Source organism: Megalopta genalis, chromosome 6, assembly GCF_051020955.1.
Source record: "Megalopta genalis isolate 19385.01 chromosome 6, iyMegGena1_principal, whole genome shotgun sequence".
NCBI lineage: Eukaryota > Metazoa > Arthropoda > Insecta > Hymenoptera > Halictidae > Megalopta > Megalopta genalis.
The window spans coordinates 11,108,996-11,132,254 of record NC_135018.1 but is presented as its reverse complement, the minus strand read 5'-3'; the positions used below and the strand labels follow the sequence as shown (position 1 = coordinate 11,132,254).

General features: G+C 31.7%; 5 protein-coding genes across 21 annotated transcripts in view; 2 read left to right on the top strand and 3 right to left on the bottom strand.

The window, feature by feature from the left end:
• Positions 1-3,655, top strand: part of LOC117227272 (uncharacterized) — a 197,053-nt gene extending 193,398 nt beyond the window's left edge. For all 5 annotated transcript variants that reach the window (XM_033482373.2, XM_033482372.2, XM_033482375.2 and 2 more), the window contains one exon: positions 54-3,655. In XM_033482373.2, the coding sequence (XP_033338264.2) occupies positions 54-173 (120 nt within the window). In that variant the 3' untranslated portion in view covers positions 174-3,655. The remainder of the gene's footprint in view (positions 1-53) is intronic.
• LOC117227274 (uncharacterized) lies at positions 3,517-10,241 on the bottom strand. Of its 6 annotated transcripts, none has more exons than XM_076522553.1 (7): positions 6,841-8,604; positions 6,682-6,760; positions 6,071-6,602; positions 5,711-5,972; positions 5,535-5,595; positions 4,329-5,460; positions 3,517-3,879 (listed from the first exon to the last, which is right to left on the bottom strand). In XM_076522553.1, exons 1-6 carry the CDS (start codon positions 6,868-6,870, stop codon positions 4,352-4,354), a joined length of 2,073 nt encoding a protein of 690 aa, XP_076378668.1. In that variant the 5' UTR covers positions 6,871-8,604; the 3' UTR covers positions 3,517-3,879; positions 4,329-4,351. The 6 variants fall into 6 exon arrangements, with proteins under 6 accessions (XP_076378668.1, XP_033338270.2, XP_076378667.1 ...); XM_033482379.2 differs by lacking the exon at positions 3,517-3,879 and adding an exon at positions 10,107-10,241 and having other exon boundaries at positions 4,022-5,460; positions 6,841-6,970; XM_076522552.1 differs by lacking the exon at positions 3,517-3,879 and adding an exon at positions 9,953-9,971 and having other exon boundaries at positions 4,022-5,460; positions 6,841-6,970.
• LOC117227279 (gamma-glutamyl hydrolase) lies at positions 8,964-20,376 on the top strand. 6 transcript variants are annotated; one of them, XM_033482395.2, is made up of 11 exons: positions 8,973-9,077; positions 15,259-15,520; positions 15,996-16,191; positions 16,997-17,120; positions 17,245-17,295; positions 17,376-17,450; positions 17,513-17,670; positions 17,918-18,024; positions 18,628-18,856; positions 18,933-19,138; positions 19,654-19,982. In XM_033482395.2, exons 3-10 carry the CDS (start codon positions 16,098-16,100, stop codon positions 19,079-19,081), a joined length of 987 nt encoding a protein of 328 aa, XP_033338286.2. In that variant the 5' UTR covers positions 8,973-9,077; positions 15,259-15,520; positions 15,996-16,097; the 3' UTR covers positions 19,082-19,138; positions 19,654-19,982. The 6 variants fall into 6 exon arrangements, with proteins under 6 accessions (XP_076378677.1, XP_033338286.2, XP_076378676.1 ...); XM_076522561.1 differs by lacking the exon at positions 8,973-9,077 and adding an exon at positions 11,544-12,553; XM_076522559.1 differs by lacking the exon at positions 8,973-9,077 and adding an exon at positions 12,965-13,943.
• LOC143259578 (uncharacterized) lies at positions 10,091-14,787 on the bottom strand. 3 transcript variants are annotated; one of them, XM_076522557.1, is made up of 9 exons: positions 14,439-14,787; positions 13,074-13,193; positions 12,872-12,989; positions 12,528-12,774; positions 11,673-11,771; positions 11,462-11,552; positions 11,214-11,359; positions 10,398-10,530; positions 10,091-10,327 (listed from the first exon to the last, which is right to left on the bottom strand). In XM_076522557.1, the coding sequence occupies exons 1-9, from the start codon at positions 14,634-14,636 to the stop codon at positions 10,277-10,279; spliced, it is 1,203 nt and encodes a 400-aa protein (XP_076378672.1). In that variant the 5' UTR covers positions 14,637-14,787; the 3' UTR covers positions 10,091-10,276. The 3 variants fall into 3 exon arrangements, with proteins under 3 accessions (XP_076378672.1, XP_076378671.1, XP_076378673.1); XM_076522556.1 differs by having other exon boundaries at positions 10,091-10,530; XM_076522558.1 differs by lacking the exons at positions 11,214-11,359; positions 11,462-11,552 and having other exon boundaries at positions 10,091-10,530.
• Positions 20,377-20,840: 464 nt separating the features above from the next.
• On the bottom strand, positions 20,841-23,234 carry LOC117227278 (annexin B9). The gene is made up of 7 exons (XM_033482393.2): positions 23,101-23,234; positions 22,910-22,961; positions 22,189-22,570; positions 21,954-22,106; positions 21,634-21,807; positions 21,374-21,555; positions 20,841-21,198 (listed from the first exon to the last, which is right to left on the bottom strand). Exons 2-7 carry the CDS (start codon positions 22,937-22,939, stop codon positions 21,145-21,147), a joined length of 975 nt encoding a protein of 324 aa, XP_033338284.2. The 5' UTR covers positions 22,940-22,961; positions 23,101-23,234; the 3' UTR covers positions 20,841-21,144.
• Positions 23,235-23,259: the final 25 nt, after the last annotated feature.

The following is a 23,259-nucleotide window of genomic DNA, read 5'->3' as shown; positions in this document are numbered from 1 at the left end:
TTAAACTATTATTGATTGAATTATAAATAATTATTAATCTTTTTCTCTCGCAGGTAAATGATGAAAGTGTGAAAGACATGTCTACAGCGGATATAATAGACCTGCTACGTAAAATCAGGGGTTCCATAGGTATCACGGTCATGAGACAAAGTAAACGAGAAAATGTAACGTGACGCTAGTCAGATATACATATAATAAAAGAACCCCCTAAAGAAAGAAATAACTTTCACGTCCATTATGGTAGAATGAGTCTTTTATTGTAAAGCATAACATCGATTTGCCAATGGAATATTGCTCGAATGGTATAATCCTTTGGTTCTCGTTTCGTTCGGTGGAAAACCGATACATCTATGAACGAAAACAACTTCCTCCATAATTATACGGTCAACGTGTTAACTGTGTGCAATATAAAGTTTCATGTGACTAGATTCTTAGGTAGAGTCCTTGAGAAATGAAGCCTTAGACGCGCTGTGGTGATTTAATTAATTGTAACGCGCATCCTCTTAAGAATCATTGTTTATGCGACTGCTAGCGTTAAGTTGTCCATTAAGTCCGTGCGATTCCTTACCAATGTTAAACTTTAATTTCTTTTAAAAATGAATTACATTCAATGCATTATATACTTCTTAACACGTGAGATTGAAATTTTCAAAGCAATTTTGATACAAGCAACTAGGAGCTATGTGTATAACAAGCAAATATTGGTACACAAAACTAGTAAGGAAAGTCGTACTTTATTGGACAGCTTAATATAATCGAATACAGCTTCCCCAATTAGCGCATTATCGAATGCGTTTTGAAAGCTGTATCCATTTCAACACTCCCAAGGTATATGAAACCTAATTGCTACTACGTGTAAAAATATATTATTAATATAGTCAAATTAATGTTCAGCGTGGTTCAATGAACGTCCTTCGAGTCAAAGTGCTCGCAGTTCGTTTGGAACTTTAAAATTTAAAGTGACAAGACTGCTTTAAGAATCCGAAAGTGGGAAAAAAATGTATGGTTGCTGTCTAGATATTTAATGGATGAATGCAGGACATGTACCGTATTAAACACATGTCTTTATTTTTACGTGATTCTTGTTGGGAAGTATAGGCACTATACTTGAGCATTCACGTGTGCTCAATAATTGCAAAGTAGGATATTTTTATAAACCTACACACCGAGTAGTATCTCTATTAGGAGATTTAAAACCATCGAAAGGAATACTATATGATTATTGCAAAGACTTTATATATACTCTATGTCACATGAATGTGAAAAAGAAGACTACTCGAAGAATAACAGCAACTTGTTCAGTTAAAATCTTATTAGTGAATTTACACAAATCGACTTATGGTGTTAGACACGTGTTGATAACGTTGAGTACCAATGTAACGAAATGAAATTCGTATAGGAACGCATAAACGAAGTGTTTGTATCAGCCAATTAGAAGTTGTAATTAAAATACGAAAATTTTGTCACACAAGTTACGATTTGTCTCGTTAATAAAAATTTCAATTACACAATTATAAAACAAAGTTTTGTGTGTGTGTGAATCCTTCATTCTAAAGAAATATACAATTACATTCTTCTCAACCAAGTGAACATTGTTAGTAAAAAGTAGTATTTGCTAAAGCTTTTGTTGAATTCCAAAAAATGTTAAGAAGAAATAATCTATTACATTAAAAGTAATAGCAGGAGAATTATGTATTCAACAAAAGTACAGCAATCTATGTCTGCAAACATTCTGAATATTCCTAGGCCAATGTTTCTCAAATTTGGAAATTTAAATAATAAAAACAATCATTTCATTCGCAACAAAAAAGAAAAATCGAGTATTACATCCAAGCCTATAATCAAAGAGTTAATCAAAATGTCGCGGTGAATACATGAAGAAGAATGTGTTTCTTTATTTTTATCTTTATTATGACACTGCATCTCCGCGCCTATTGTAAATAATTATAAGACGATTATTATGTTCTAACATTACGTTCTCAAAGTTTTAAAACGACAATGTTAGAGCTCGAACACGTCGAACATATCGTTATGAAATATAACGCAACCATACCTATACGTGTTCAATGCGTATAATACAAGCGAATCATAATGTGTATTATAGTGTAACAGTGTAACTCATCACTTTGCAATGTACAACCGAAGAATCACTTACAAACATGTAATCGTAAAGTTCCACGATTCTTGGACTGCTGTAGCATCTACCGTTTCTTATCGGAACGAGATTACTGTACGTGTGTTTATTAGCAATAGCAATTTCTAATTGTGCAATGTTCGAAACCTTTGTAATAATACCTATTACTAAGCCACTTGAATTTTTATGCTGCACTTAAAATCATCAACATTCTGTCGCAGTATCTAGAACGCTTTATTTCGACGCACCAATTAACACGTGAACGCATTGCGTAAGTGTAAGCTCCCTTTTAAGCCAAACAAATTTCTAATTCATAAAAATTATACATGATCTAGTATTGAATTATTTTCGAAATTTTATGAAAAGTGTAAAATTGATCTGTGAATTCTTAAAAAATTAAGATTACGCAAACTGTTTTTCGTCTTTCGAATTTGATTTTCTTCGAAGATATTTTTCTCTGTTTTTTCATCTTTTAGAGTTTTATGGAGCACTCTATGCGTAGGAAAAAATTAGAATCGCTTGCAGTATGTTTACAATTAGGAGCGTAGTAAACGAGTAACTACCTCGCACGATGCCATACCATAGAGCAGTGGTTCTCAAACTTTTTATGCGTAACCCTTTATTTTGAAAGCCTAATTATATGTATAATCTGGCAAATGAATGAACTAAACTATAACGTAGCATAAAATATTGTTGACTACAATTTAAAAGAAATAAACTGAGATATAAAACCCTATCGAAAGAAAATAAACATATTTTTGAAGATAAACTTATTTTTGGAATGTAATAACTAAGGAACAAATACAGAATGAATTATTTTCTGTATGAATATCTGTAATTGTATTGCAATCTAAGATAACGTAAAAAAGATCTTACATTGCAGTAATGCAATTGTTAATACAAGAGTACTAAATGATATACTTGCTTCATATTTACTATAGTTTATCTACTATATTACGTTATACTAATATCTTTTTAGCACAATAATATATGAGGTAATAATAAAAAACTAACACTTGCAGCATGAATTTCTTACTTGCTCGACAGAACTATAAAAACAAAGATTTTCGAAAGTACTTAAATCCCATGGTTTCGCAGAGAATGGTTTCAGAAACACTGCCAAACATGAGTAATACTTAATGCCAGAGAAATAATTGTTAGTAGAAGTCACATACAATTGTAGAAAAATTCATCCTTATAACGATGTTAAACTTGTATTTATTCACAGAGGAGAAAATATAATAATATAAATATGTAATGAATATATCATCTCCATAAGATTGCAATAGACTTAAAGAAATGTAAAGAAAATGTTTTATGAATGTGATAGTCGTTCCATTAGGATGTTAGAAGCCTTAATAGTTACATTAAATCAACAAAAATTATACTTGAATATATCGCATTATTTATATGTGATTAAATCAAATATAATTTGTATATAATACAAACATAATGTACATGAAATTAAATGTATAAATGAAACCAAAGTGTATAAGTAATAAAATGCATAACAAAGACAAATATTTTACTTGTATACAATACTAAAAATGACTATTTTAATGTTAAATTAGGCTTCTTATATTGTTGTTAATATCTATACATATGTGAAATGGAAGTCTGTGTTTATCATTATTTTTTCATTGTTAATCCTTTTCTGTTCAAATACTATAATGTATTCAATAAAACTCGGTGTTTTTGATATACAATTTTGTCCTCGTTTTATTAATTCGCTCATCTACTTAAACCTAGAAACATAATATGAAAACATAAAGTGCAAGTAAATTGATAATACTGTTTTCAGTGGTAATAAAAACCAGTTCTAAAGATTGCAATTAAGACACGATTCCAGGATCAGTAAATAATAAAAATATATTAGATAAAAACAGGTTAGTGATTATGAACTTTTCTTGTTTTCTTTATTCACGTTTTATAAATGTATTCTAAAGCTATGTGCACAATAAAAATACATAGTCAATGATGGAATAACCTATAAAGGATATAATAATCTCTATTTTATAATATATTAAGATCATTTTTTCGTTCGATAAAATATTTAAATTTTAAGAGGATTCCAGTATAATAAATTTTCCAGAGGATTCCAAGCATGCAAGGAATAGCACACTGCAATAACACATTAGCTGTTTAAAACAGCATAAAATTAACGCCTAACCCAGTCTGTCTACAATATACTTACTAATGTTATACAAAAATATTTCTTTAGATATTGTTCTTCCGTTTTGTTCGAACAGATTTTCTCAAGATTGTTGTACTTTCTACTGTTTCTGTGTTCATGTTTCGATTTCTTAATCGTGGTTTAGTTCGTAAACATTTTTCTTCATTATCGCACAACCTAATTCCTTCATTAGATACATCAGTCTCACTAGGATACGGTTGAGAGAATTTTTTAATTCTCTTCTTCATATCAGATATGGTTCCATTATCATTTTGAGTCACATCACGACTCCTTTTACGATACGTGCAACTTCCACCACATTCAGGAGATGAGCTTATATTTTCTTTCTCTATAATTGATGAGTTTAACAGACTATTATTGAAAAATCCATAATTGATAGCATTGGATTTGTTGCTAAATTTACTCTCATTGCTATCATTACTTGATATATCGCAACAAATGTCTTGCAAGATGGATGCATGCTTCTCACAGTCTCTATCTTCTTGATCTGAAATACTAACATGATCCAAATCATTCCTGCTTGTTGTAACAAAGTCTATCCTCTTCATTTCATTAGTTGAAAATGACTTTTCTTTATTTTTGGATATTTTGTACTTCGAAGAATTCGATACACATTTGGAATCATTCCCTGATATATGTTCCTCAACAATGGTATCCGTGGCAGAATGCATCCATCTATTAGATCCAGAAATATCACTATGTGCATCTGAATTGTCGTCATCCTTTTCTATTTCTACGAAAGAATGTTTGGTCGCATAAAATTCTTTTTCTCCATCAGGCATGTTATAACTTGAATCAGTTTCATTAATTCGAACGTCGCTATGACAAGAAGAAAATTCAAGATTAAGAAATTTCTTTGGATCATTGCTAGAATACATTTGTAAAGGACATGTAGTATCCGAATCGGAATCTTGAATAAATACAGTGGACTTCACAGATGGCAGATCACTTGTTTCAGTATCATTCATTGAGTCATCTGAACTGTCAGGAATTGTTTCAGGTTTTGGCGAAACACATTTTTCATCTTTGAAACTTTCGTTTAACAAATTACGTCTTACATTCGTACTTCTTTGTAACTCAGTATTCTTAATTTTTTTAATTAAACATTCAAAACTGTCTTTATGTGCTTCCACTAATGCAAAAAAAGATACACATTACAATAGTGTATGCATTGTAATTAATAAAGAAGTATAAACAAGGACTTACAATACTTTCTTCTTTCCTCATCTATAATGTTTTGTTCTGTATTTCTGTTAATTTGTAATTTCTGAAATAATTCGAAATTTTATATAATGAATTAAAATGAATAATAAAATTTGAATAATTTGAAACTAATTGTATATAAGTTTGCTATGCATAACAATAAAAGTATAGTTAATTACATTTATAAATGAAGAAGTCTTGTTCATTCTTTTTTCAAGGTTTTCTTCATCTTCACATTGCCTAATTAATTCCGAAACTGATCGTGGAGTTAATTTATCACATTCTGCATTATAAAGAACAATATATCTTTGCAATCGAGCTTCCATAGTCTTGCGATCTCCTTGAGATGACAAACCAAATTCTTTTAACTTCTTACGCATCACAGCATCTTTCATTAAACTAAATACTAACTTTGGCAATGGTTGACGTTTTGAATCTATGCTGGAAAGTAGGTAGCAATTGCATAAATATATTCAAACATTTCAATAATCTAATGTAAATTATATACGTAATATATATTAGTATATTTTTATAATTACTTAATTTGTGATTGATCTTTCTTTGCTTCTCTTTTTAAACAATCATCAAGATGTCTATTGATATTTGTCTCTGAAATAGTAACTTTACATACTGGACATATAACAACCTTAGGTTCTTCTATGCTGATTAGATCTGGACGCCTTGTACTTTTAGGAGTAAACATTAGAGGGATTTTGTTTTTACCACTAGTACTTGGACTAGATAGATCTTTATGAACATTTATAGAAGGTGACACAATATTGTTAGAAATTATGTTTTTACTAACAGTTACATTTGTTTTCCTAATTAAAGGTGAATGTCTTTTTTCATGTATTGATTTCGGTGTATTTAAAATACCATCACTCTTATTGCCTGGTAGAAATTGTAGTGGACTTTTTAGACATTTCTTTAGTTTATCTTTAATTTGCAGAAATTGTGCTATAATTTCATCCAAAGTTTTATTTTTTCGTAAGTCCTTCTCAAAAGTCTCAGAAAAACAAGTCGGACATTGTGTTTTATAATGTAAGTACTTTCTGATACATAACGAACAATCTAAAATGTATTATCCATTTATATTATTAAGGAAACAATGTTAAAGTCATTGCTGAAAATAAATAAAACATTTTCTTACAATTATGAGAACATGATGTTATTACAGATGTATTCATGTATTCGTAGCATATACCACAAAACATCAAATCCTCAATGTGCTGTAAAAGAATTTACCATTTTATTAGCTATTGTCATTACAAATAGTAGATCAGTTAATGTAAAATGTTTGCAATGTTACCTTTAATTGTATATATTCAGGGGGCCACATTATGCGTTATTGTTGTATACATATGCATATACGTATTACAAATTAAAGGTTAGTCTAGATTAACATTTTTTCTCAATATAAAAAGCATAATTATATGTTACTGAAAATTAAACAATAACTGTTATGAAAAACAAATTGTAAATTACAAATGTTGATGATTAACCACACGTTATAAACATAAATAAACAAATTAGTCTCTTCAAAGAAGCGTCACTTCGAAGTTGTGTACTGTATATGTAGGATAGGGAGTAGGGAGCGAGCACTCAGGTTCCTGACCGTTCTTGGAATTTCTACTTAAGGCCATTGTGCCCATTGGTGTTTAGTATGTCCAATGGTATCAGAGATTCACCTCGGAATTTGCTCCGAGTGGTGGAGAGGAGACCTCACAAATGGGATTGGACGATTCCAATGAATTGCCAATGGAAACCATTAGCATCATCCAATCCCATTTGTGATAGGTAATTCTCCTACTCCTATTTTCCTGAAAGAAAGTCGTAAAGCTGTCAGGATGCTGAGAGCCCTGATAGGGAGTAGGCATGAACCATGAACTACGGAGTTAGGAATAGAGAGATGGAGCATAAAGTCTTCTGGTGAGAAGGGGTATCTGCTTAGAAATGCGAGGGGGAATTGGATCAAATTGAGTGACCGCTATTATATTATACATACATACAGTGGGTAAAAAACGTATTCGAACACCCTTTGAAACGCAATAACTTCTTTAAAACTGCACTAAATGACTTGAATTTTTTTTTAGATGATAAAGAGACTAGGATACTAGACGATGATTAAAATTTGATTTTAAATGATTTTAAATTTTGCCATTATTTTGAATGGCAAAAAGAAAATAAAAAACTCTCGTTTTTTTACTTTTTCATCTGAGCCAAAACGAAAATTAAAAAAGAAGCCTTTTGTAGATCTTGGTAACTGATATGCGTGCTGAAAATTTGATCGAGATCGGTTAACCCCTGAATCGAGCTACAGGTATTGAAAAATTTTTTAAACTGTAGATTTCTTACAGTTTTTGATTTTTAAAAAACCATACCAAGTAAAAGCAAAATTTAAAAAGATATGCACTTTAGTCATTGTCTAGTATACTAGACCCTTTATCATTTAAAAAAATTCAAGTAACTATTTAGAATTACGACCACCTCATCAATTCTTTTGTGCCCTCGGTATATTGTATTGTTTGATGTATAGATTAAGAATTTGAAACGAAAAATTGTCATTCTCTTCTCATTTTCGAGATATAAATGTTTATATGTATATAAATATTTATGTATATAAATAAAGGTAGTTACTTCCGATTTCAATGATTTTTTAATATGTTATAGAATTCGAAATTTTGGACAACTTCTACGGATACATATGTATAACTGCCACTCGGCTTTAGCTTTCGAGATAGGTCTAGGTTCGGGTTTGATTTCTTTTCGTCACCAAACGGAGGATCACTTGTGGCTCGGAACGAGTGCGAGACTATGCCAGCTTCTTATTACAATATGTCGAAAACTAAAACCGAGTAGCAGTTATACGTATAGGTAAAAGTTGTTCAAAATGTCGAGTTCTATAACATATTAAAAACTTATCGAAATCGGAAGTGGTTACCTTTATCTATATACATAAACATTTATATTCCGAAAACGAAAAGAAAGCAACAATTTTTCCTTTCAGATTCTCAATTTACACATCAAAATATATGATAAAAGGCGCCAAAAATTTGGTGAGGAAGACGTTACTCTAAACAATTAACTAGATTTAAATCATTTAGTACAGTTTTAAAAAATACATATTTTTTTACCCACTGTATGTTCAAACCTCTGTCTTCGTTCATTTTTCGTGAGCGCTTCTAACCTTGATCACTTTCATCATCACTTTCACCTTGATCACTACACTTTCTTCCAGGAAAGTAGGAATGGGAGAATTACCCATCACAAATAGGATTGGATGATACCAATGGATTCTATTGGCAATCCATTGGAATCGTCCAATCCCATTTGTGAGATCTCCTTTCCGCCACTTGGAACAGTTTCCGAGCAGAATCACTGACACCATTGGACACACTAGACACCAATGGATACATTGGCCTTGAATGGAAATTCCAAGAACGGTCAGACACCTCAAAACCCTACTTCCGCCACCGATCAGTCCAACCCAAGACGCAACGTTTTTCAACGCTATTCATTCCTTGCCTTGCTCTCGAATGACAAACCGTACGTCTCATAACCTCAATTCTAATATTTTATTAAGTGTTGAACGTGTTGAACGTGTTGAACCTTGTTATTAATATAGAATACATCCTCGTTATTGTTTGTTGTTTTCATTATTCGTAAATATTCTAACTTGCTATTTCGATGCGGAACTTCAAAATTAACGTAATTTTTATTTATTCAACAATATAATTACGGCTTTTTTCTATACGAATTTGCAAAATGCCGCTATAAACATACACAAGAGAAGCAGAATTGAATTTCGTCGGTCTAATCAATTTTATTTGGAAAAAGAAAGAATTTTTATAGGAATATAATGAAACAAAATAATAACAACAAACATTTAACTAAAAAAATTATGTGTAGCAATAAATCAACGAATGATATTTAATGCAAGATATTTTGTGACTCCTCCTTTACATTTATTAACAGTCATTATCTTTGGCAAAGATTTATATGTAGAGTCTTTTTAATAGTCTTTTGCTTTAATTGCTTCTATTCATCTTAAATACATTACTTTCATTTGACAATATTTTGAAATTTTCTACCATTCGCATATACAGCTCGGTTAAGATTTCCAGAACCATTTTCAATGTTATAATCTTGCTAGTCAATTTAAAATGCGATTTTTTTTCGAGAAAAGTACTCTTTTACTACTTTCGCAGTGTTTGCTGCGGTATTATCCTGGTGAAAAAACAGGTTGTCTCTGAAAGTATGTACAAGCGGACATCAGGTGAATCCCCATAAAAAAAACATGAAAAAAATATAGAATAACTTTTTTTTGTTTGAGACTTAGTTTTCGAGAACATTTTTAGGTTAACATTAACCAAAGCAAACAATAAGTATTATGTATACATAATGTTAATTGGTTACTGTACCGTATGTAGTAACAGTAATAGTAGTTGTTGCGGTAGGAGTAGACTGGAGATCTTTCTGTTTTAAGAAATTCGATAAGATCGTGGGAGTTCAGCATAGTGTAAGCAGTGCGTGTAATTAATAACGATCAAGAAGGAACGTTTTGTAAAGAAATACCTTTAATGATGATATTCAGAAGTGCATTCGTGATCGCCGTTTCAAATCTGCACGTAGCGTACTGAGGGCATTTTGAAACGGAATTGTCACATTTAATTTACCAAATCACTTATTTATAATTTGCTACAAATGTATAATCACTACTGTTATAGTCAATATTTCTATATGTTTTACTGGGTCGAGTAAAGAACAGTAAAATATGAAAAAGATGAGCTCATCATCTGAAAAAAGAAAGTTCACTTTGGATACGTGGATTATTATTGTTAGTAGGATATAGTAGCAATGAGTTACCATCGAGAAACCTTCGTAACATAGATCGTACAAACCAGCCAGATTACACCGTACTTCCTTCACACTTCTCAACAATATGAATAATAATACTTTTTGTGATCTTGGTGATATACAGTACCATAACGAATTGGATCTATTTAATGAAACAGTGATATATTATCGCAGCTCGTTTTTGTAGTTGCCGACATTTCGTGTGTGTATGAGAGAGAGAGAGAGAGAGAGAGAGAGAGAGGGGGGGGGAGAGGGGGAGAGAGAGAGAGAGAGAGAAAGAGAGCGAAAATCGGTGCATTCTGCATTAATACAAATACATAATAATGCTAGAATAAAAACGATGCCTTAACTTTTTGTTTCTAATTTTTTATTCATGAAAATTTGCTAACATATTTGTGAGATTCTTCCAATTAAAATGAGACCAAACACGACATGTTTTAGATCATATTTATTCAATTACATCATGATTGACCTTATTTTATGCAATCAGAAATATCTGTCAAAACTATATCATGTTTGGTTTCATTTTAATAAAAAAAACTATCTGCAATATGTTAAAAAAAATTCAGTTTTAAAATGTTAAGATTAAAAAAGTGATGTTATTGGATTAGTTGTCGTTCCGGGAATTCTAGTAAAAGGAGCCGTGTCGCGTGCCGTAACATGGACTACTAGGGAGGATTTACTATATCAGAAATTAATTGTTTAAGCATTCACAATCTCACGTTCATCTTCTAATTAACTATTCAATTACTTTCAACTGATTTGAAGTAGCTAATAAATATTCAGCTAGTATCGCGTATTTCGTAATTAAAGATGTAGACTCACATTTTTTCAAAAATCTTCATACTAGTGTTTGTCAATCTCTGTCCAATATAATTATTTAAGAACATGATTATAAAATGCAATAGAACATCGTTTGCAGAAAAGAAAATATTTTCGAAATCATCCGCACTCTTGATTGCCAGGAGAAGCTGTTACACATAAAAAAACTACTTTATTACATTTCGTTCAACAAAAGCATTTTGCAATAATTAATTCACCAATTCTTCTTATTAACTTTTAATAATGCTTACACGGTATAAGTTTACAGCAAATGAAAGGATCACTCCTATAATCGCTATTAAATACGATATCATCAACTTGTCTATCATATCTGAGAGCGTTCTAGGTTAACAAAATTTTCAATATTCCAGTATGCCGGCCATTGATAGTTGCGAAATAAATAAACGTTGTAAAGAAAGTATAATTACTAGTTACTAGTGACGTGTTAAGAAAAATACTAACTTAAGAGCTCGTTTGTGCATGTCCACAGCTGACTGTACTTCTATTATTTCCGACGAAGCTGAATGTACCACATTGCAGATTGCTGTCTCTATTCGGTAACTGAAAAGATCGCAATATATGGTAGAATCGAGATAGTAGAATAATACAACCGGTTTCTTCTTTCCTCTAAAATTCAACAACACCGATGGTATATTGATTAATCCGACGAACATATTTCTATTTTGTCACGTCTCGCTCTCCATGGTCGTCTATTTTTATTTTAAAAAAAAATTAAAGTTTTAACCATAAAGTTTTTTGCTTAAGTTTCGGCTATTTTTAGTTCTCCGACATTTTACGAGCAATCAAGAAAATGACTATTTTTATTCACCCGGCATTTCACTAGCAGTCAAGAAAATGACTATTTTTAGTCATCCAGATGGTAATGTGTTAAAAAGTTTGCGAATCTTTTTTGGACTGACTGTATGTACATATATATGTTATTACAACCTATCTCCGAGATTACCACTGATACGACATTAACCTTTGCTGCATAAAATTTCCATAGAGTGCACGAGTGACATTCGAACTATTTACTAAGAGTTTGACGATGCTCAACAACGTTTTTCTTAAAATTATAATTTACACGTAGTAAAGAAAACACGAAAAGGAAAAGCGAAAAGTGATTTGCTATCTTGAGTGTACAGTAAAGTTTGATTTTTTAAATAGCAAAGTATACACGTATAATATGTATCCGAAGTGATAGTATAAACGACCCAGTTGTGTACAGGAATATGTCCGTATTGTTCAAGACTCACAAGGAAGAATGTCAAAAAAGATTTGGAAGAATCATTCAAGAATGAATTGTTTCAAAGATACCTGGCGATTTCAAGCAGTCCACACAAGTAGGCAGAAAAAACAGCGAGTACGGATTCCGTACTCGATATCGACAAGAGACCTAGTGAGGCAACGATTATAAACTGAAGACAAACACAATCAGCTATATGACCTCCCTCATGGAAAAAAAATCCAAACATGTGTAGATAATATAGTTGACGTTTTGAACGCAGTAGTGTGGGAACTAAGATTACCACAGTTACGTATGCCATTAATACGCACGATACACCTAGAATTTAAAATCGTATCATTTTAGTGTAGTTTTTACACATTTTAAGATATCGTCATTGTTATAAATTTGACACGAATCTGTTGAATATATTTGCCTAAAAATGCTACGATTACGCGTCTTGCCATTGCCATATGCTTCATGAATATATCAATTTCAATAGGATTTTTTGTTGCTTTCCAATCGTTTCCAATCATATCAAACACTTCTCTTGTCTAAAAACACATAAAAAGGCAATATTATGATTACATTTTGATCGCATTAATGCAATGGCGAAAATGGCATGTGGTCTAACTTACTATTGGTAGGTTGATAACGAAACCAACGTATCGTAGAAAAAACAAAAACATTGGGCATGAGAGCGATAACATCGTAACTGCATTGGACAATGATATTTCTACCGATCTTAGCTTCGATATCTGAAAAATATTTAATTTGTTTTTAATAGGTATAAAAGTATGTGAATATTTAGTGAAAATAACAGTTTCTACGCAACAATTTCCATGGCTCGATTATTTTAACAAAAAGCAAATCGAATACCTATAAACCGTTTCATGAAAAACTATAATTCTGAGTTCACATAAAAGAACTCTCATAGGTATTGATATGTCTATTGTATTGGGTTATTACAAAAGTAATTTCGGTTTTCCAAATTAGATAGCTCATAAAAAATCCGAAATAGTTTTAGCAATAACTCAATATATTGCAATTTTATATGTACATATTGTGTACCGTGTATTGCATGTATCGATAGTAGGAAAATGAATATACGGAAAGTGGTGTTTCTACCGCGAGTAGTGTGGAGCTTTAATTCATTTAAAGAGTCTTCCATTTTTATTAGTTCTTCCCCGCGTGCTATTCCTTTTCTTGAGAGTGATGTATTCATGAGAATAATGTCATTGGGTGGTAGTTATACCTTGAATTCTCGAATGGATTCCCATTGGGATCTTAGCGCTACAATTTTTGCAATATTTTTTTTTTTTTGCTGATTTCACTATATTGGCGATAGTAACAAATAGAGAAATATGCCAAAAGCATATTAACTACTTTAGTTGCAATTTGACTACGTGTAGAAAATTGAATATATGAAAGTGGATTCTTTTAGAAACAAAGCAATCCATGTTCATTTCTGATTTTAAACATACACTACTGTCATAATTTCTTTATCGGTAAGTTCAACATAATCTGTACTTCTCATTTTTCTACTTCTTCTGTTCCCACTTATAATTTAAACATTTTCGGTAAATTTGTGCTTCATTTTTTTTTAAACGAACAGTTTTATTTCCGTTTTGTTTAACTGTTTGCCACGTCCCATTTTTGCAATTATTAATGCTACTTCTTACTAACTATCGCAACAAGTTATTTGTTACACTACCGATCTATCTACTATCATTCAAATACTAACTCAAACATGTATAAAGCACGTCCTACTGTTTTGTCGTATCTGGTTTTAACACAAATGATGATAATTCCAAAAATACATCATAAATTGCAGCTGTTTTCTCGTCTATCACAAAGGATTTAACTAAATCACATTTTCACTTTTTATTTTTACTTGAATTGTAAATGCTGTCTTCTCCGTAAATGCGCAGTTACATCGTCAAAATAAAAAAAGTTTTATTTCAGTTTAAGAAACATTCCATCTCAAGTTGAATTTTTATTACCTGTATCATTATAAGGCTGAGAATGAGCAGAGGAAAAGATACTCTTTGTATCTTTGCTGATAAAGATTCGTCATAGGGCCAGAGCGCAGTTATGCCCAACAGAGTAGAATAAAGAGCGTAGTTCTTTCGAAATTCGTCCATCTTGGTCAGTGTTGATTGATGTCTGCATAGGGAGTTTGTTGTAGCATCCAACTTCATCTCGGGATTATAATTAATTTACGCTGAGATCCACATCCGCTATAAATTTTTAACGCATTTGATCGTACTTCATTCAAATTGTGTTGTTTGTCCGGAATCGATTGATTGCTTTAGCGCGCCGGAGGAAACGTTAAGTATTTATGATACTTCTCATTAATATTTTACATTTCCCTTTTTCTGTCGATTCCTCGCACGGGAACTAAACAGGTGGAGTCTTCGTCGGCAAGAATATCTGCAATAGCCGTCACGAGTCATAAACTTTACACTTCTAAAAAATCAACTCAAAACCGTAGGGATGCTCGAAGTTACCAATAGTGCACCTGGAGAAAGCTTGTAACAGTAAATTCTAATTTCATAGCTATTATCTTGGCATAACCATCAATTGTCGATATCTTCATGATAGAGGAAGAGATCCGAAGGAAGCCTAATGCAACTAATATTCCAGTGACATAATAGAATATAATAATATACAACTAACGCTCCAGTTTTTACAACAATAAAAATAATATATTTAACACTTATTAAATTCATCAAATATTAAATAATTATTAAATACGTCATATATTTAGCACTTATTGAATAGATCAAATATTTAACACTTATTCGATATTTGAAAATCTAGAAAGTACAAAAATCTAAAAGTTCAACAAGAGAGTTCTAAAAAGCCCAAGTACAAAGTAAAAGTTCAAGAAGTGCAGACCGGAGATTTTTATATCGGATATTGAAACGAAACTATTGCGACATAAGTGAGTGCTATCAGTAGTTTAACAACAAGGGGAATTAAGACTAGTCTGCTGTTTTGCTCAAAACAAGCATCAGGAACAAAGATAGTTTTCATAGTGGATTTGATCACCACGGAGTAAAGAAGGCGGTGATGCGTTCTGGTAAGAGACATTTAGTAATATCTGAACTCCTGCACGTTTGTCTACCTCCCTAAGCATTTTAAAAGGTGTTCGAATGTGTGATTTTTACACAAATATCAAAAAATAAAATCGGAGCATTCAAATTTCACATAAAATGTATCTACTTCTTATACACATTTGTCAGGATTCCGTTCACTGTACACATGAATAACAAAATCAGATGCATTGTAAATCTCTCTACCCGATTAAAATTATTCTTTATATTATAAATTATTCACTTGCCTAACTAAAAGCTAGTATAACACCTTCGTTATTTGCCTATCGATTTATTTTTTGATACGTTACCTTGATTAGTTCCTTATCTATTATTTGAACTGCTCTTTAATGTATTATCATTCATTTTTGTCTACACACCGGTTAACCTATTCATCGACATTGTGTGAACAAATTCTTCATATCTCTAAAATTAATTACTTTCAATAATGTCCTATCTAAGGCCTTGGAAATTTTACACCAGACTTGGGAAACTGATGCCTGATATAAACAGCTCGTACTCTCACGACTGCTATCTATTTAGTTTTGGACGCTTCGCCATCGAATGCTGGTCGCAATGTTAACAACAAGCACAACGATCGCTATTTTGTTAACTCTCACGTCGGTTTCGGCTATCACCAATGACCGCCCGATAATCGGTGAGTACTCATTCAAAACTAGATTCACCTGTCCGTTCACGAATCGATTTCAATCCTCCGAAAACGGAACTTGGTTCCATTTTAACATAGAATACTTAAATCATCAATTAATTATTCAATCTATGGCGATTTAATTAAATAAATAGCTGTTGCAATTTTTTTTAGCTGATGGAGGGACTAGTCTATTATTTTTTACATTTTCGTTATAAGCTGAGATAAAAAAGTTAAGAGTTTTTTATTTTTTTTATCATTCTAAATAATAACAAAATTGAAAATAACATTTTAGTCATTGTCTATAACAGAGCTCGGAATTAACTAGTACGTAATATGAGGATCGCGAGAGCTACGCCTCCTGAATCCTGTCGCGCGTCTCGCTCCCCGATGATCACCTAAATGCTACACACACGCATATAAAGTACCATGCACGTGTATGAAAAAGGTGACCACGGGGAGCGAGACGCGCGATGGGAGTCGGAAGGCGTAGCCTTCACGATTCTCATGTTGCGTGCTGGTTAATTCCGAGCCCTTGTCTAGAGGACTAGTTCCTCTATCATCTAAAAAATTCAAGTAATTTTGTCCAGTTTTAAAAAGATTATTGCCTTTTAGAAGGTGTACGAACATTTTTGTGGGCCACTGTATCTAAAGATCTGCATTATCTGAAGCATTGTCAATTGTATTGTCATTGACGTTTGTTTACAATGTATTTGTAAAAAAAGCCTGGCGTCCGAGGCTGAACGCGATAGGCTTTATTATCGTATAATTGGATAATTCACTCTCACGTATCTGTGTTTTAATTTTCCGAAAGGTATCTTGTCTCAGAAGGTGTCGGATGTAATAAACGGGAACTATGGTAATATCTATGACAGCTACATAGCCGCCTCGTATATTAAATTTGTCGAGGGAGCTGGCGCAAGAGTTGTACCAATTTGGTAAGTACATTCGATGACAATCGTATTTCTCAAAAACAAAAAACTTGAACTTAACGTTTGCGATGAACGAGCAATTACTTCTTTCATATTCATTAAACATATCTTATCGTGTTTTTCGATTCAGGATTGGGAAACCTAAATCGTATTACGATGATATCTTGTCGAAGATAAACGGGTGAGTTACGTTAACTTAGAAAATTAAAAAAAAAAGGAACGATGCAGTTGAGTTTGTTCATTTTTTAATAATTTCCGCAGGGTTTTGTTTCCTGGTGGAGGCTCAAACTTCGATGACAAATATGGTTACGGCGATGCCGCAGTACACATACACCGGTAAAGACAGCATTCTTATCCCTGGTTCTCATGCTCCTATAAAAATATTATTCAATTTGTAGAATTGCGAAACAAATGAACGACTTGGGGAATTATTTTCCAATTCTTGGCATATGTTTAGGATTCGAAGTGTTAACATATGCTATGGCTAATCGTGACAAACAGATCTTTACAAGATGCGAGGCTGAGAATATTGCTCTTCCTCTCGTTTTTATGAACGGTGAGTGCTTGTTGCGTGTTCAGCTCGAGTTAATGCAATCAACACTGAATAAGCTTTGATAACGAACGATCATTCTCTGACGGTAACTGATGACAATTTAGGGTCATGAGAACAATGATTGTACCACTGATCAAGAGTTTGATGTCTCTTTACGAATCAATTATAATTATAAATTTGGAGCATCTATAATTTGTAGATTCATGACACTTATATGCGTTCTAATAATTTAAGCTCCATAACGTTTCAGATTATCACGAAAGCAGAATGTTCGGAAATGTATCGAACGATATCATTGACATGCTGAAGAACGAGATGCTGACGTTTAATGCCCATCACAATTGTGTCACGATTAAAGTATTTTTCCTTTTTTCATTTCACGGAAAGTAAAATCCAATCGAGCAGATTTATTAAGTGGGAGATTCGGTTTTCTTGCTTCAAAAAACCAATTTTTGAATTGCTTTAATTAACAGCAATAGATATAGAGATTACACCCCCAAAGTTTCGGAAATGTAGTAAACCGGTTTCTCCTTTAATGTTCGGTAACTTGAACCCTTTAAAATCAAAGATTCTTAAACTCATGTAGAAAGTTGTTTATACCATTTTCAAATATAACCGCAATAATTAAGCCGTTTATTTTGAAAGTGGCATAAGTCACTTTTTCAAAAAAATCGAGTTAATGGCAACACTAATTACAATTGAACGGTATCTTTTCATTAAAAAAAAAAAACTGATAGAAAAGTGATTAATATTCGTTAACGCTAATTTTAATGTTCATTAACGCATTTTCTTGCATTTTGCAAGTTTGTGGGTGCCATGGAAGCATAACAATCCGCAGGATAATAATTAAATATTTGCCGCGAGTAAATTAGCATAGGGTAGTAATTTACTAACCCTGATCACTTCACAGCCAATATTCATAAAGCCAAATTGTAACAACTAATATTCATAAAATTGTAGCAACTACGCCATTACAATATAATGGATAAATTCAAAATACTGTCTGTGAACTATGACAAAATTGGCGAAGAGTATATTTCATCGTTCGAAACGATCGGATATCCGTTCTACGGTTTGCAATTTCATCCAGAAAAAAATCTATACGAATGGAAGGAGGACCTAAAAATTCCGCACGGAGAAAATGCGGCACGAGTCACTCAATTCTTTGCGAATTTTTTTGTGGACGAAGGTTAGTAAATTCTCTTGTTTTCCAAAAAGCAAAGTCAAGCGATTAGTATAGCTACTGAACGATGTTTTTCGCACAGCACGGAAAAATCACAACTACTTCACAAACGTTAATGAAGAGGCTCAGTCTTTGATCTACAATTATCCCGTACAGTACACGGCGCAGTACCATTCTACGTTTGAACAATGTTATCTCTTTTACAAAAACGGTACCACACGATATTATTGAGCAGCTTCATTGGATGAGTTAACACGCAAGCTGGTTTTGTTTCGTGTAGGTGACAAGGTTCGTTGTACATTTTTGTTATAATATGAAGGAGAATAACCAAAGTTGGACCATAGTCTGAGTTGAGCATAATTTCTAATAACACGCTTATAAATAGTTTTCTTCTCTGAGACATTAGTTGCACAGTTTAGCTCCTGAGCCTTTGAAAATAGTGAATAGGATAAAATTAGCTACCCTAGCTGATATTTTTCTATTTTGACATTGACAATAATCAATCGATAGGTACTACAGTAACATATAGAAATAATAACAAAGGCAAAGACTGCCGTTATGAAAACTACGGTAGTTAGGGAACAAGTTAATAAAAGTTATACTTAAAATGTTAGGAGAAATAGCATTATAAAAATTCGAGACAATTTATCTCGTTAAATAATATTTTCTTATGATTGTACCGGAATATACATTTTTACGTACAATTTTAAAAAATAATGCAATTACTGATTACATAAGCATGTTAGACATAGATTATTTTTTAGCCATCGAAGACAGATAGTTCAATGCTATTTTGCTTTCAGTTAATTCATGACAAGGGCGGGAGCTGTAAACAACCTGTTATAACAAACAATACTCTACTTAAATAAAAATAACATTTTTCTATCACCAAAAGGACTAATGTGCAATTTTTAGAACAATTTTGATATCATAAAGAAAGTATTGTAGACAGGATCAACTGTAGCTACAAGTGAAATAAACTATTTGTGTTATTCTAAATCTTTAGAGATGTTCTAACTTTTGAATGTTAACACAGACTTAGGATCAGTTTGACCATTTGTCTGCAACATAGGGACGACGGGGGAAAAGATTGCTGTGGAATAAGAATAAAATTGCTGTAATGCAGTATAAAGATATGTTTTTCTATTACTGAAGCCTTTTATTCAACAAAAGATCCTTGTATATTTATTAATGGCTTTGATTTATTTCGAGATTATATATTACAATATAAATTATAGATATTACATGTAAACCACTTTATTCAGTAAAAATATTATTTATCTTTTAATGAATTTTTTAAACTCGTCCTATGTTTTTCAAATCAGTGAGTCTATTTTATAATTCATTAATAACGATTTAATAATTTCTATTTCCATTAATAAAAAATGGTTAAATTATTATTATATATATAACAAAAGTTCGACACGAGTTTGTGAGGCATTCTTTGTTTCTTTACATGTATATATATTCATAATTCAATCTACACACATAGGTACACACTGTCAAAACACTGGTGAAATCCCTACGTGACAAAAATCATCGCAGGAATCAAAACTTAGACACATCGTACACAATAATCAAGCGGTTTTGGTTCTGGTCTTTAAAAGTACACGCATTTACCCAGGTGTGCTGTTCAGTTCCTACTAACGTCGTTACAAATATTTCATAAAGTGACCATCGTCAATGAGCAGAAGACACTGAAATCAGTGTCGAATTTCTAAGTCGGTATGACAATCACGATTGGCTATAAAAGTTCATAAAATGATTTGTCTATTCTGCACCTGTCTGTCACCAGTAATGTGCAGGACTTATTTCTCGATTAAATTCTAACTGGAAATGCTGCATTGTTTTCTTCCAATTAACTACATAGTTCGATTACATATGCGTTGTATAGGTGAACGGAGCACATGAAATAAATACTAAATTTCAAAATGTAAACGACAATAAATTGTCAAATCAGTTTAGATCAAATTATTTACAAAATACAATATAATATTTATAGTGTTTTATTTCTGTATAGATTTTATAACAATTTGTATAAATATATATCTTCATTGCAAAATATATAAAAACTTTAATGTAAAAAAATTGTATATAACAATGCAATTTAATAAAACATTTCATCAAAAATAAGTTTCAGATTATTCTACAAAGCATTTCTCATGTAAAAAGTTTGCAAAAATAAGCATCTGCGGCAATGTATAATTCCATATTTTAGAAAAAGATAGTTTCATTGCAATTGTACCACAGTGACTGTTCATATTTTATTCGTATTTTAAAGTATGTTCTTCATTTTATGTAGAAATTAATGAAAGAAGAGCTTTCTTGTAATCCCCAGATGTATCACCCTGAAATAATAAAAATTCATGTAATTCTAGTAATCCTATCAAATAAATATATTCATAAAGTACTATTCTATGAAATGCTTGGATATTTTTCCTAGTTTGATCATTGGGATTTCAATACTAATAACTGTAATAGTATCCTCTTAATAATTGAAATAAGATCAATAGAAATACATACAGCAACCCAACTTTCTAATGATTTTCCAAACCGCTCTTCAAAAGCTTTCTTAATATCACCCAGATCAATTTCACTCCGGGAAACAATAATACGAATAAGTGTTCGATCCTTTGTACCTATGCCATGCATACTAGCATATAATCTTTCAGCAAAGAAACCCACTTTTGATTTTACACATTTAACTAGAACATAAACAGGTTTAAAAAGATATTATAGAAGGAGTATATAAATTCACAATAAATTTTTAGGAGAAGGCTTACCTATTCCAAGGAGACATTTCTCAAGATTTCCAGAGAATTCCTTTTTTATAGCAACTTCTATATCATGTCCAGATATTTTTTCATATTCAATAAAAGTTTGCCTCAACTGTTGATAACTACGAGATACTAAAATAGCATTGAATTGAGATTCATCTGTTCCCCACTGTTTTTCACCTAAAATGTAAACAAATAATAATTTAATTATTTGATGATAATCAAATTATTTAAAATTTAGATGTATATAAATTATACACAAAATTTATCAATTCCTACTTTGCTTTTTCAAATGAAATGAGTGTTTTATAGTTTTGCAAACATACCAGCTTCATAAAGTACTTGTGCATCAGCTGTAGCTTGAGCTTGATCTATTCCCTGATTTTCATCTCTGTTTGCCTGAACAAGTGATACCAGCAATCTTTTAAAATGTCCTGTAGTATCCCCCTTCAAGTCACTCTCAAGAGTTTTACCATATACTGTTAAAGTACAATATTTTTATGAATGGAATTTATGCACGGAACATTAGAAATTAATCATTGGATTGATTAAGGTACTTACAATTTTCATAAAATGCTGCAATTGTGCGAATACCATAATTACTTAGAGTGCATAAAATTTCTACAATCGCTTCTTCATCCGTTCCTAATCCACTAACTGCATCGTGCAATTCCTTAGCATAATAATGAGGTAATGGTGTCATAAGAGCAATTATAACATCTTCTAATTTTCCTGTAAGTTCGCTCTTTAAATCACTAATCAGATCTTTTCCATATAATGTTTTATATGCTTCAGCAATTTCCAAACGCTGGACGATGCCTCTCTTTGTAAGTACATCGATAATAGTTTTCTCATCGGTGCCAAAACCTTTCATTGCTTTACGCAATAATGCTGCATCCGCATTTGCATCAAATGGATCAGCAGGGTAGACAGTAGGAGTACACTGTTCAAAAGAAGAAAATACATGTTCTATATTACATGCCTAATATATTATAATATTTGTTCTAAATAACATATAAGTTATAAATTAATTTTAGCTTTATATAAGATACTCCACTAATATTATAAATGAAAAGTGTAAGTTACCAACTGATATTACTTACTAAAACTGAAATTGATTTTATTATTTAAAAAAAAATTAAATTAATCAAAATTTTTGTTCGAACAACGCAGCGATATAAATACGATTGATCGATACTTCATCAGAAATAGATCGAACTGTTTATAGCCATGTAAAAATAAATTTTACTCAAATTCTAAATGTTAATATCAATGGACTTACTTTGAAAGGATAATACTGTTGTTGCGACATGATTATTTATTTAATCGGGAACCTGAAATTATTGCAATATTTATTAATCAATCGACTGTTCACGATTAGTGTAACATTTTTAGATTTACTTTGTTCTAATACGTGTGGAATGTTATTAGTTTTTCTTAATACTTTAAATTATTTGAAGGGAATACACTTACCCTAAATAGAATTGAACAAAATTGTGTAACGAAAATATTTTCGTTAAATCCAGATATGTAGTTCCTATACGGACAACGAGCGGCTAGTCAATAGCGAGACGCACCCACTTTCCCATCACGTCATCCGTAGTTGTCGAGGCACATACAGACTACCGGACT

Excerpts from the sequence above, each read along its gene's own strand:
- LOC117227274 (XM_033482379.2), bottom strand. The coding sequence starts at position 6,870 with ATGTGGCCCCCTGAATATATACAATTAAAG. Across the intron at positions 6,761-6,840 it reads CTGAATATATACAATTAAAG|CACATTGAGGATTTGATGTT; the intron begins GTAACATTGCAA and ends ATTCTTTTACAG. Across the intron at positions 6,603-6,681 it reads AACATCATGTTCTCATAATT|ATTGTTCGTTATGTATCAGA; the intron begins GTAAGAAAATGT and ends AATACATTTTAG.
- LOC143259578 (XM_076522556.1), bottom strand. The coding sequence starts at position 14,636 with ATGAAGTTGGATGCTACAACAAACTCCCTATGCAGACATCAATCAACA. Across the intron at positions 13,194-14,438 it reads TCAGCCTTATAATGATACAG|ATATCGAAGCTAAGATCGGT; the intron begins GTAATAAAAATT and ends AATATTTTTCAG. Across the intron at positions 10,531-11,213 it reads ATGAAGATTTTTGAAAAAAT|ATCCAATTCGTTATGGTACT; the intron begins GTGAGTCTACAT and ends TTCATTAAATAG.
- LOC117227279 (XM_076522563.1), top strand. The coding sequence starts at position 16,098 with ATGCTGGTCGCAATGTTAACAACAAGCACAACGATCGCTATTTTGTTA. Across the intron at positions 16,192-16,996 it reads CAATGACCGCCCGATAATCG|GTATCTTGTCTCAGAAGGTG; the intron begins GTGAGTACTCAT and ends ATTTTCCGAAAG. Across the intron at positions 18,857-18,932 it reads GAATTTTTTTGTGGACGAAG|CACGGAAAAATCACAACTAC; the intron begins GTTAGTAAATTC and ends TTTTTCGCACAG.
- LOC117227278 (XM_033482393.2), bottom strand. The coding sequence starts at position 22,939 with ATGTCGCAACAACAGTATTATCCTTTCAAA. Across the intron at positions 21,808-21,953 it reads ACAAGTACTTTATGAAGCTG|GTGAAAAACAGTGGGGAACA; the intron begins GTATGTTTGCAA and ends TTTACATTTTAG. Across the intron at positions 21,556-21,633 it reads GAAATGTCTCCTTGGAATAG|TTAAATGTGTAAAATCAAAA; the intron begins GTAAGCCTTCTC and ends TTTATGTTCTAG.